This window comes from Montipora capricornis, chromosome 2 (genome assembly GCF_036669925.1).
Source record: "Montipora capricornis isolate CH-2021 chromosome 2, ASM3666992v2, whole genome shotgun sequence".
Taxonomy (NCBI): Eukaryota; Metazoa; Cnidaria; class Anthozoa; order Scleractinia; family Acroporidae; genus Montipora; species Montipora capricornis.
The window spans coordinates 29,115,846-29,128,872 of record NC_090884.1 but is presented as its reverse complement, the minus strand read 5'-3'; the positions used below and the strand labels follow the sequence as shown (position 1 = coordinate 29,128,872).

General features: G+C 39.7%; 2 protein-coding genes across 2 annotated transcripts in view; one reads left to right on the top strand and one right to left on the bottom strand.

Annotated features, from left to right (window-relative positions):
* The window catches only part of LOC138039262 (mitochondrial outer membrane protein SLC25A46-like), an 8,849-nt gene extending 8,034 nt beyond the window's left edge, over positions 1–815 (top strand). The window contains exon 8 of the mRNA XM_068885471.1: positions 1–815. This exon is cut by the window's left edge and continues 86 nt beyond it. Coding sequence (XP_068741572.1) covers positions 1–526 — 526 coding nt within the window. The 3' untranslated portion in view covers positions 527–815.
* A 2,095-nt stretch (positions 816–2,910) lies between these two features.
* LOC138039254 (myosin-IIIb-like) overlaps positions 2,911–13,027 on the bottom strand; it is a 44,817-nt gene continuing 34,700 nt past the window's right edge. The window contains exons 22-32 of the mRNA XM_068885461.1: positions 12,195–12,286; positions 11,198–11,362; positions 10,706–10,857; positions 9,949–10,052; positions 9,328–9,426; positions 7,932–8,021; positions 6,197–6,314; positions 5,664–5,711; positions 5,378–5,431; positions 4,825–4,932; positions 2,911–4,159 (exon numbers count right to left, since the gene is read on the bottom strand). Of these exons, the coding sequence (XP_068741562.1) occupies positions 4,142–4,159; positions 4,825–4,932; positions 5,378–5,431; positions 5,664–5,711; positions 6,197–6,314; positions 7,932–8,021; positions 9,328–9,426; positions 9,949–10,052; positions 10,706–10,857; positions 11,198–11,362; positions 12,195–12,286 (1,048 nt within the window). The 3' untranslated portion in view covers positions 2,911–4,141. The remainder of the gene's footprint in view (positions 4,160–4,824; positions 4,933–5,377; positions 5,432–5,663; positions 5,712–6,196; positions 6,315–7,931; positions 8,022–9,327; positions 9,427–9,948; positions 10,053–10,705; positions 10,858–11,197; positions 11,363–12,194; positions 12,287–13,027) is intronic.

Sequence of the window (13,027 nt, the reverse complement as noted above, 5' to 3'; positions counted from 1 at the left end):
TCGACATGGCCGTCTTCTGCCTATGTGGACTCTGGTACTACCCACAGTGCTCCACGGCCTGCTCAGCTACGTTTTGGGCACCTTAATTCAACATTTGGTGTTAATGAAACTGAAGGGTAGGGGCCTTCATTCGTCACATGACCAAAGTAATACGTCATCCGATGAGGAACCACCCGATCCCACCGACATGACTCAAACGTACTACCCAGAGCTTGTAGCCAATTTTTTAGCGTTGTTTGTGCCGGAGATTCTGTTATATCCACTGCAGACAGTTCTTAATCAGCTGTATGTTCAAGGTACGCGGACGATCGTTGATGATTTGGACTCTGGGAGCGGAGTTGTACCGCTTTGTACCAATTACGATGGTGTAATGGACTGTTTCCATTCTATCTGGAGAGACGAGGGTCTTGGAGGCTTTTACAAAGGATTTGGTGCATTACTGATTCAGTTATTTATTCACTGGGTCATGCTAAAACTGACCCAGTTTGTGTATAGAGAAATGTCCCAGGATTTCAAAGGCAAATAACGCACGACGCGCTTTGAAAAGGAGACTAATTAATTGAAAACCACGTTGCGCTTGCAAACTCGGTAGGTTTTTTCATCGGGCAGTAGCTGGTCGTGGTCAGGTTTTCTATTTTCGTTGGTGTATAGTGTCTTCGAACTGGTTGAACGACGGCGTCCTATGGAAATTGTCAGTGAAAGAAGTGCATTTTGGATTCTGTTTTTAAACTGATTCATACCTATCCAGGGATAGACTGTGTTACAGTTTTGTAACCTTGGCAAAAATAAATGAGGTCTTAGTTTTAACTACCTTACTGTTTTATGATTGATGACTGAATTGTAATAGTTCTTTTAGTGGAAAGAGTGCTATGTGATCCGATATTTTTAAGGGAATGAGGGACTGAGATATCCCGCAGAGTGCCTTCCTTTCAAGGGATATTTACTTCCACTTCAAGAAACCTGAAGATTTGCCATATCGCGCGTTTTTGTGCATAAACGCAAACGGACAGCTTCGATCATCGGTTGTCTTAAACGTGCAGTAGTGCTCATTAACTCGATTTGATCAAAAAGGTGATAAATAAACGCATGACGTTGTTGGAGTTCTTTACCGTTGGATTCGCTGAATAGGCCATTTCCGAGTTCATGTCTGCCTCCTCTTCAAAACAAGTCTAAGTGCGAAGTATTTGTGATGGTAATTAGTTCTACTTTACATATGAATGAAAACTAATTTTCATAACAAAAAATTCGCACTTAGACTCGCTTTGAAGAGGAGGCAGACATGAACTCGGAAATGGCCTATTACCAGTAGATTTCCACATCCAAGCTTGGAAGCCCTTCCCCAGATCATCGATTAGTATCTAGGCCCCAGTTGTTCAAACCATAGACCTTTTTGCAGATACGGCGGCCATTTTGATTTCTATTGTTTCGAAAGACATTGTGTGATGCTTAGGGGACAAATTAATATGTATTTGCCCCCTTGGAATCCCATAATATATATATTTCAAACGAATCTGCAAAAAGGTCTATGGATAGCGCAATGCTATCCGTCGGATAAATCACTATCCAGTGGATAAGTATATAGCGAAACTCATTGCGCTATCCTATAGGTCTACAGCCCTATCTAGTCTACCTGTAACCTAAAATATAGTCAGTCATAAGTCTGCCCGTAGATATTTAACACTGAATTATTCCCCCAAAAGGAGGTGAATAGTTCACTGTTAGCTAATTGTCCACAACTTTCGCACTGATAAGTAACTGTTTTAGTTTTTACCTCTAAACCTGAAAAACCAAGGGACCAATAACACACCGAAGATCACCGTGAGCCATTTTGTTCCTTTTCGGCTGCTCGTGGGTGAGTACCTCTGATCTAATCAATCAGAACGCCGCGCGAAAAGCACTGTTCATTCGTATTGTCACGTTGATTGTCCTAAAAGGACACGAGCCCTCTTTCCGGTTTCCTTTATTTTTGACATCAAAAACGTTACAGAACGCTGTTGTACTTGTTAGAGATCTCGTCTCGAGACTTGTTTCTGTGCGTCTATAAAAATTACCTTACAGCGACTGAAGTATCCATGCGCGAATCTGGCATCCAAAATTACGGCAAGATTTCTTTGTCTTCTTTGTCCTTTTCAATAAATATATTATTCAACTGCCAATCGCAACGTGGAAGATCTTACCAAAGGCAGTATGGTGCTACAAGAATCGACTTTTAGCAGCCCCGAGAATGACGAATTCCTCGTTGTTGGTACTCGTCAGTTTTTTCTAAAGGTCTCTGGGGTAATCCGTCTGTTTGTTTTGTTGTTGTTTTCTTTAGGAAAAGGAATAACACCTGTTCTAGCGCAAGGAATCTCTTGGTAATTTTTTTCAACGTCTAAAGTGGCATTTGCTTTCATCAACCTCGTTCCCAGGGCTTTTTTCCTCCCTTCTCTCGGCGCAGAAAAGCATTTCTTGTTGCCAAACAAGAAGCACGGCCGCTGATCAAGTGACAGAATGGGCTTTCTTGAGCTGCTTGTGGCCGGCTCTCTTGGTGGAACAGGCCCGAAGGTGAAGGGACATACCTCTCTCTCGTTTGCCCCGGAAAGAGCCTGCAAGCGGGCTAAATTCGTACACAAAGTTGGCCAAAAAAATACAACTGCAGTCGAAGGTCTAGCCTACAAACGCAGACGAATTTCCGGCCGTCCTTTTTCTGTTTTCCGGAAGAGAAAGGACGGCCGAAAACACGTCTGCGTGCGCAGGCTATCAAACGTCCCACAAGCGACCAGACCCAAAATGTCGAGCCTAAAGGCGCGCTGTTACACTATGCAACTTGTCTCGCAACGCCATTGCGAGACAAGTTGCCCTGTGTAACATACCTTGCAACAGCCAAAAACGTTGCGAGACCACGTGCAGAAAACGTTGCGGAAAGTAGAATTGAGTTGACTGTATTTTATTGCAAATGAAACACTTTTACGTCTCACTGCTGTTTTAAATAATTAAATACATTTTATGTATTTCAAAAGGCACAATACAGACAGGTAAAAGAGACATGTTTCCTAGATACAGTTTGTAACTAAAAATTGTTAATTATGACATTTTGTTTCTAGCGAATTATAAAAAAAATGATGCTAAATGACTTGTCAAGTCAAAACTGCGCTACAGTTATTCTGAAGACGGCGTTTCCCTGAACATCACCGGAGAGTATTCTCGGTTTTCACATGACGTCACGGCCGCCATGTTGGTGCCCCTAAACAAAGAAACGGCGGCCATGTTGGAGCCCCGACCAAATCATCCGGGAATTCAATTATATTATTATGCAAACGTTTTCTTTTGTTTTCGTTGAAAAACATTCTGGATCGTTCTACGTGTAAAATGGTAAAATGTACACCAACTATAGCTCTCTAGGAAACAACGTTGCCGTTGCCGTTGCCTTGCCCTTGTTTCTGGTCTTTAAATAGGAAAAACGTACGTCAAAATTCTATCCAAAAAAAGGACGCATCTAAATTTATTTTACAAGACTCTCAATGAGATGACAGAGGAAAAGGCTCTAAATTATGGCTAAATTCATTTGCGCAATTGTAAATTTTTACCTCCCGTAATCGAATGGATGAGAAGGTGACTACACTCGGAATGATCTGGATACGATTGTCCAGTGGCACAGCTTTTGTGCCAAAATCGCTAATTCTATGGAGCCCGACTTTAATATATTCTGCTTATTAATAAGTTCCTTAAGACCCTACGAAAGCACACCAAAAGAACCATATAGTACTTTTAAACCCTTTCCCCACCTTTGTTTTACTCCAAATAGGCCTTTTTCGATATATTAAAATTCAGCTTGAAAGAGAGGTTCTGATCGAGAACAAAGACAAAGGAAAGTGGATGATATGCAAATATTTTCACATTCATTCCAAAGTGTTTCCATTGTTTTTGTCTTCACTGCCTCACTATCAAGCTGAATATTTGATATTTCGAAAATGGCCTATTGAAGGAGAAGCCCTACAAGAAGAGATAAAATCCAATGTTGTTATTTCTATTCCCGCGAGAATAGTCTAAAACAATGCACTCTAAAAAGATTTGAGAAAAAAGAGAATTACAAAAAGAGAATTTTTTCAAAGTTTCACTCCGAACTGATACTTAAAATTCCAGGAAACTGAAGAACAGCATTTTAACGAAGTTTGGTTCCCTAAAACAGTAAAGAAAAATGAAAATAAATAACAGTGATGATGTTCATTATTTAAATTTTCTCTTCATCAACTCTAATGACACCAAAAGAAACTGCACAATTAGCAGCGTTTACAGAGTGTTTCACGGCAGAGAAACAGTTACCCTTTTTTCCTTTCACTACTAGTCAGATTTCTTTTGGATTCTCTCTCCAATTAAATCGAGAGAGATCAACCCATCCATAACTATTTGTGTTGATTTTTGATTTTCATAGTTCTTTTAGTTCAAATATGAGTCTTTTATTTAAGGGCACTTCAAATCTTCATTCTCTATGGGTCAATTCTCAGACTTTCCTTTCGATTCGTTACAGTAAAAGTAACTGTCATTACTTGGTTCATAAACAATCTTATACAATCAACATGCTATTTTCCGCAGTTCAAAATCTGTTTGTCAGTGGCTTTAAATGTACATACGCATCAAGCATAGTTATGCAAAACAGTGACATTCATGCAGGAGTTACGTTTCTTGCGGGTTTTGTCAAAGGATCAAAATTCAATCTTGCTTTCTCGGTAACGTGTATTTGGTTACACACTGCAGAGGCAACATTTTTCTTGCACATGCAACTCTATGTCATTATAAACCCATAGTAACCCAGTAACCCCTCCACCCAATCGGATGCTTTCTTACCTGATAGTTTCGTGCCGGAATAGGTGGTGGCAGTGAACCATCCTTTCTCTTGGGAGACTTCATGGGGAGGGCTGGAGCATTTCCGTTGCCATTTTTCTTGTTTTTGACCTGATGGAAAAGAAAAAGCAAAAAAGCAAAAACGCATTAAAAACACTATAGCTAATGGAACATGGCCGTTAAAAGAAATTCCCTAGATTTCATTGCTTTGCCTTCTGGTCTGTTTTTTGATGACTAATACACCTTATTCCAAAATGGCCGCTATTTAGATATTCTTTTGTTTTTATTCAAATTAGACCTTGATGCCTCGTTCAAGGCAAAGTATTCTTTTGAATTTTCAGCTCAAGAACGAGGCATCAAGGGCTAATTTGAATAAAAAAAAATTATTTAAACGACGGCCATTTTGGAATAAGGTCTATGGTTTATACGTACAAGAGGGAACGGCTAGTTACTATAGGACAGCGAACACAACTATTAATAAGTTTAAGACTTCGGTCGGAACACCGACAAAAGTTGTTTCAGTAACAGTTATTGATTGAATCCCTTTTTGTCCCACCTTCTCTTCTAACACAGCAATCAACTCCACATAATCTGCTTCTTCTTCACATTCCTATGGACAAATGACAAAGGGTTAAATTTTAAACCAAGTTGGTAACTAATAGTTTCTTCTAAATAGGACACTGAAGTAGCTCAGTCTCCGTTAAGACGTCTAATTCAGCTAAGCACTAGGTACCAATGCTTAATCGACTCTTTCATAATTTTGTAATCTTGAACGTCCATGCTCTAGCTATGCAGTAGCCAGTGCACGTGAACTGCGTACCTAAATCTTCCAAGCTACTTACCTGTCCACACGGTTCAACCAAGAGATCTCCATCCGTAGTAACTGGAATCTGTTTAAGTTGAAAAAGATACAGTGGTTTCATTGGGGATCGCAAATTGTACACGAGTCTGATGTATTCCACGCCAGATGATTAAAATGAAAAAGAATAACACAAAGACAAGAAAATGATGACGATTTTGTATTGCTTGACTCACCGACTGCGTGCACTAAGAGGAAAAAAAAACCCACTCCATTTAACTTAGAACAGAGTCTTTTGGGAAGGGGAAAACCAGAGCACCCCCACGCAAGAAAATCTTATGGAACTGTGATGGGAATTAACAAACGTAAACCTTGTTCGTGCATATACAACGCTAACTTGAGCTTGGAATTCAATGGTGGAAAACAGGACGAAATATTACGTGTTACGCTCTCCGATGAAAGCTCATTGCCTAAACAAACGAAAGCTCTTGAACAAATCTTTACACACTGAGCTGTCTTTACGCTTTTTCATGTTTTAGAATTAAAGAAAAACTGAGGCCTAACTGATTTTAGTACCTTTCTATGCACATCTACCATGTCCTTGAGGGATTTATAAACTCTTGGCAATCCAACGATGACGAATTTCCCAGAACGTGTCTGGTCGATCATGAAATGTTTACACCGACTCTGGACCCTAAAAGCAACACAAATTTGACAACGAAATCAAGTGAATTCAACAAACAGCAACAAAGAGACCGAACCCCTAAAAGGATATTTGCAGCGCGAGAGAAAGGGACCGCGGATTAAAAAACGAACGACAGATAACATTTCACAACATGTTAAGGACACACTCACTGCCATTATTGCGGGATTTTTTTTTATTGCAGAAATTATCACAGAGCTCTGTATGTGCAGCCGGGCTGCCTGACAGATCATCCGCAATGAGCCTAAGGCACCCACGCCTTTCAAATATTAAGATAAAATGGAAATCGAGGCGTGTTTCCGACCACTTCCACGTAGGTAGTAGGCACGCTTGATCACAAAAAAATTCAGGTGGCGTTCCGTGAAATGCAATGTTGTCTCCAATGGGTTCAAATAGGGGGTTTAAGGACGGTGCCTACTAAATCAAAGATATTTTTGTGCGGTTTACTGAATATGCGGGAAAAGCAGATCTTAATAAGCGTTATTGAAATCCAAAAAGAAATTGGGGGTAACGAAGCATTTTACGAAGATAATTAATCAACAATATTTGTAAAAAGCTTTGCTAAAATACAAAGCAATGTATGGCGTTCTTTTCCAAATTGAAGCTTAATTTTCTCTGACAAATGCAGGGTTACCCAAAATTTTCTCTTTGAATACCAAGAGCACTTGTTAAGTTCTGCTTTCTATATTAAGAGGAAATCCGAATATCTTGAGATGCTCAGAACGTATGCGCAATAACAATAGCAGGCACCGTCCTTAAGAAACGACGACGTTTTTACGAAAACATCAGTGAATCGTTTTTTATTTTCTATCTTTGCTTCAAAACCGTTCGTATCAATCCAGTTATAGGATATTTTGCAAATATTGTACAACGCGAACAAGAATAATTGCGAAATTCTTAAGACAACAGGAAGATTTGGTTTTATCAAACGTGTTGATAAAGGTCGAATTACTACCGTGAACTATTTGGAAAGCTGACGTTTGGGGTGTTAGCCCTTCGTCGGAGCCAATTGAGGAATTGTCGGTGTTGTTGGTTTTTACGCGGGTCTGGAGAAGCTTTGCCATTGGTGGAAATATGGTAACATGAATTCGTGAACAAATTAATGGAATGAGAGAGGTTCATTGATTCTGTGAGGATAGAGTGTACCTAATTGAAAGATGAATTTTTGTCCAGATTCTGTGTTCCGGTGGTGTAAGGATAGGCCGCAAATTGTCATGTTGTGGTGAGAGTGATTAGTCAATTTTTTGTAATTTGTTTACTTGTAACTGTGAATGACAAACGTTACAACATGATCGGTCTATCGATGGGAATATGAATATATAGTGCATAAAGTGCATAGCTGAATATGATTGATATTTCGTGTACAATTGTGAAGGTTAGGTGTACTTGAGTTAAGAAACGAAGATAGAGTGCAGTTTATTAAGAGTGACAAGCTTGCTCTATATGTGGGCTAGCATGGAGCTCTTGAATTTGAATGTTTCCAGTCCTTTTTAAGACACACTGATAAGAGAGAAATACGCTTAAGTACGCTTTATACAACTCCTTGTCAGAATTTCAATAACGGTGGCGCAAACTCCAAACTTAGTCTTGCTCTTTGGGGCAACTCACCTGTACGACAGAGTGTAACCAAACCGGCTTTCACTTACACGGATCAAGAAACAACCAACTGGCTTGTCGGATAGCAGACGCTCAGATTCTCTTCAAATAAATAAATAAGTAAATAAATAAATAGAATAAAATAAAGAATATAATGCGCCTTTGTCATCCAAAGCGCCTGTAAAAGAGTATTACAACGCCGCAAAGAATCCCGAAACAGGCCGTTTATCTATAAGTAATTTTCCTACTCCTTCACTTACTCATGGCTTTCATTGGCATAAGTGATCATTGTTTTTTTTTTCACTATCACAAAAGAAAACGTTTGCAAAAGAACACAGTTCAAGATGTAGTGTTCTTAGAGCAACAGCACAACTTCCGATTTTTGGCCAGGGATACCAACATCGCATCTGTGACGTCAAGTGAGAAAAGAAGAAACCAGAAAGAGCGTATGAAACTTCCTCGGGTAAGTTTCATCATTATAGTTATCATTATCATCAGGGATGATGATACCGAACAGTGATATCATCATCATCCTACCTTATACAGAAGTAACACTGTTTTCCACAATGCAATTTACAAAGCATACTTCATTATACAAAACTAACATCATTCACCGCTACATGCTTCTTCTCCGATTCTCTCGAAGTAAAGCAAATGAACGTGAAAACTGTGATAACACCAAGGAATCAACTTTTAATTGGTGCCACATCTCGAAAAAGAATAATATTAGCAGAGTATAACAGGGCCAGAGATTGGAAATTTAGCATCACGTTAACGTGCATGAAACGCGAACGCCAAAAGTGACCACGCGACCATGATTTTCCCGCCATTTTCTACGTTTACCGGCTGCCGCTTGCCGTATCTAAGTGAAAGTAGGCATTTTTCACGTTTACTGTATACGTGAAAATTTCTTCTTGTTTTTCTTCTACATAAGAAGGTGTTTGCGGAAAAAAAGTACCCAAAACCATTTTCCGGTATGTCATAGGAAGAAAAATTAGGCATCATGGTGATAGAGTTCAAAACTGACTCCTTGCTGCAATTTTCGCCATGAACTCTCGTTGACTCTCTGTTGACCGACAAGACAGCTTCATCGAAACCCTCAAAATTTCACGGGTAAGGGTTTTCATTTTATATAGCGTCTTTTTCTACAAACAATGTTTAAAAGACTCTGAGGATTTGTTTTTGCTGTTTGGTAACTAAATACTCGAGTTCTCGTGGATCACGCGAAGCCTAAGTCATAACCTATTCTACGTGAAACGTGAAACGTGAAACGTGAAACGGCAAGTTGACGTTTGCAGTTTCACGTTTTTTTTTAATGCTAAATCTCTCTATTGTTAAAAGTAACATGGAGAGGTCGACATGTTCAGCACTGAGTAGGGTAGTTTTTATTTGTCATCCAGGAACTAACCTTCTGGAAATGATCCCATGAAACCATTCACTGAACACTCCACTCGCCTCCTGAACTACTCCTTTGGGAGCCTGAGTCTCCTGAAACCACTGAACGGCCCTGAAAAACCAGAAATGTTACATATTTCTGACGAACTAGACTAAGTGCTGTGCAGGTTCTAGACATAATCTCTGGCTTCGGTCTACTTGAGATTCTGTTATGGGAAATCGCAAACTTTAATTCCTCGCTTTTTACAATTAGGTACTCTAACAGTTTTTATTGAAGTCGATAGCGGATCTTGCGTCGCAAAATAGCGAGAATAAAGAAATATTTAGCCACAAAACGATTTTATTGGTAGAATGAGGAACATAATCATGCCACACACACATATTGTACATTTCTCTTGCCATAGTCTGCAAAAATCAACATGAAATCACCAAATTTTAGGTTTTAACGACAAGATGAGCAAACCGTGAATCGTTCATCTCTCTCCATCTTTGCCACAACACCCGCCGTCGTTCCAAACTATTAATAGGATACTTCCCTAGTACTGTGCTACGTGAACGAGAGAAAAGACTCGCGAAACACTTTCAATAAGTAACATTTTGAGGCGAACCTTAAGATAATGGAATCTAAACCTACGCTGCTTTGTTTGGAAAGTCTCCAAATCCCTTCTTGATCGGATCAGGCGAAGCGATAAACACATCCTCTTCATCTTCCAGGTCACCAGTAAGCTCATCTGTGAACTAGAGTGACATTAAGAAAATTATCCGTGAACCAGATGGTATAGGGGCACATGTGACTTGACAAGTGCAAAAGGAAGACACAGCAATGTTGGAGGTTCATTGGAGAATTCTACTAATCACGTGAGCGAAAATTCTCCGCACAATTATTGGGGAGGGTGGCGCCAGTTACGCCGTGAGTAACGAGAAATGAGGTAGGGGAAAATTCTGTTGCATGCGGCAGCAAGTGGCAAATTTTCATATGAGCATGAAAAGTGCGACCCAAGCCGGCCACACCCCAAGAGTAACGGTTGGTTTCGCCCCCAACATGTCAACTGCATTGCAAATTAAGTGGCACGTGTTCCATGGTCCCTGTCATGCAGTGTTCCATTTGAAAATCATATGACACATATCTGTTGGTGGGTTGTCAAGCAGAAATATGTAAAATACACAGACGTTTGCTCAAAACTCAAAATTCTGCTCAAAAAGTCCTTTTCACGAGTAAAATGACCAGAAATGAAGAAAGTAAGAGTGTATCTTCACTTACGTGATTAGCAGTAAAAACAGCTTTGAAAAAACCTCGCTGAAAAGAGGCAAACTATTTGGCTATTATTTACAACGCGAGGTAGAAAGCGGGAAACGAAACAAAGTTATGACGAAAATATATACATATCTACCTCAATTTCTTCGAGAGATGTTTGACTTTTCATCTTTGGGGGGAGACCAAGGGCTTCCGGTGGGGGAGGAGGAAAGTCTTCTTCATCATCGACAACCGCCGGCTTTGAGAAATCCAGCGCAGCGTAGTTTAGAGTTCTGTTTTTTAAGATTTCTATATCAAAACGGAACGGTAATAAAGCAAGAAATGACGTATGACTTCTCATAACATAATTCAAAATGCTTAAATGAATGTCCGCGAGCAAATGGCAACTGAACCGACAGGAAGACAGACAAAAGAGGCTAGAACGGCTACTGCATGATACACGTAAAAAAAATGTGCCAAGCTATATTTTGTCCAAAAAGTACTTTGGGCAGTTGTTACCGAAAGAATTGAAGTCTAAGAGGCCCCATCCCCGCAAAAATTTCCAAAAACTGACTTTCAAAGACAACCCTGCTGCCTTTCTTATCCCACTACACACCCCTCAGGTTATTTGTAATGGTACGACCTTTACCATCTTTTCTCTTTAAGTCGTACTGTCGCAGCTCATCTTGTTTCATAAACAAGTTGCTTCCACACGTGCAAGAATGCTTCAGAAAAACCGACGTCCTCTTGACATTGATCATAGCTTCTTCACGTAACCGTTTGTATTTTCTTCTCGCCAGAAATCCGCGCGCACCTGAAAAGAGAGGAAAGCGTCAAATCGTGTTCTTGATGTGTTTCGTAAATCACTGAATATTTGATTCCTATCAAGAGAGGATGAGGTAAGAGAACGGATCCCCAGTACATGGGCCTCTTCTAATTTTAGCTACAAAGCTATTTTTAGAGAAGCACCTGATTGGCCAGTTGTAATGACGTAATGAAATTTTAAATATGCGCGGGCATTGAGAACGAGAACTTAAAATAGCTTTGCGAAATTTAAAAAACTGTGACGGGGATGTCTTCTGCTACCTCATCCTCTCTTGTTCCTACAAAAAACGTGCGCGTATCTAACGATGTTTCGCCAGTAGAGGATAGTAAGCGCTATGCATGAAGATCCAACTGTGCAAATACTGTGCCATTTGTTAACAATATGGAGACGAAAGCCATCGAACGGTAAAAAATTTGGCCAAATTAGAACAGGAGAGTTTACTTTGAAAAAAAAAAAAATCTCGATGTTTAGTCCAAAGTTGTACGGTACCTCAGGGAAGTAGTCAGTCGTGATTGAGGCTAAAGAAGATGGTAATTTGAAATTTCTTGGACGGCAAAAACAGTATTTTTTTGCCGTCTTTTTGAAGAAATGACTTTAATTTTCAAATGGTGACCAGGGGACATACACTCGGGTGCTCCTTTTTAGGACTCGAACCTATGACTTCCAATGCTCTCAAGGATCATAACCGAGGATCTTTCGTGTAACAGAGGATCTTGAATGCCGGCTTATCCGCTCTAATCGTCTTACAGATTTTAGACATGCATACCATGCTTTCGGAGTAAAGCGATTAATCACTAAACTAAAAACCGGCTCACCGTACTTTTTTGTATTGTAATCACAGCCTCTTGAGCCTTTTGCAGCTGTTCGCCCAACTTTTCCGTGTGCCAATACTTTAAAAATACCTTGGATCGCCTGATACATAAAAGAAATGTAGATGTATAACGCTAAACAAGAGGAGTTGTAATTCACATCGTACTCGGGCCTCATGAAACCCTGGAAATCTCCGGCATTCTCACTAAATATTAACTTCTACATAGCATTACTCGCAAGTTAAATTATTCGTCTACCTAGGAGCGTTCTACCAGTGTATTACTGGCTGGTGCTATTGATAAGGGCTAAAGAGATAGATCTGAATAAGCGCTACATTGACCTTTTAAGTACATAGTTTTACTTTAATTGGTTTTCTTTAGGATCTTAAATCTCTTTAGACCCTTCCGTTTTTCACTTGTTTACTTTTCTTGCAGTTCCGTGTCTTTTTCTACTCTTACAGTCTGTGTCGGGTATCTTTCCGTAATTCTTTTTTTTTTAATGTTATTTTTGCCGTACGTTTTATTCCACAGTCTTAGTCTAATAATCCGTTTTCGTTTGAAAGCGCATTCACTTTCATGCGTGTTCCTTATCCACATTACAATGTTTAAAAACGCCGACGTAGACGACGACCTTAGAGAAAGGTTTCAACACATTCCCAGTCAGGTGACTTTTTGAACGCTCCAGTTTTACCGTGGACAGTCGAAAACAGAGACTTTTGAAAAGGAGGTCAGAATGTAGGGTTATTTTGAAAAGTCACCAGTAAGGATGGGTAAACACTTTCAAGGGAGATTTTGTGATTAACCCAATTTTGCTTTCTTCCTTAATTTCTATCTTTGCTCGCTT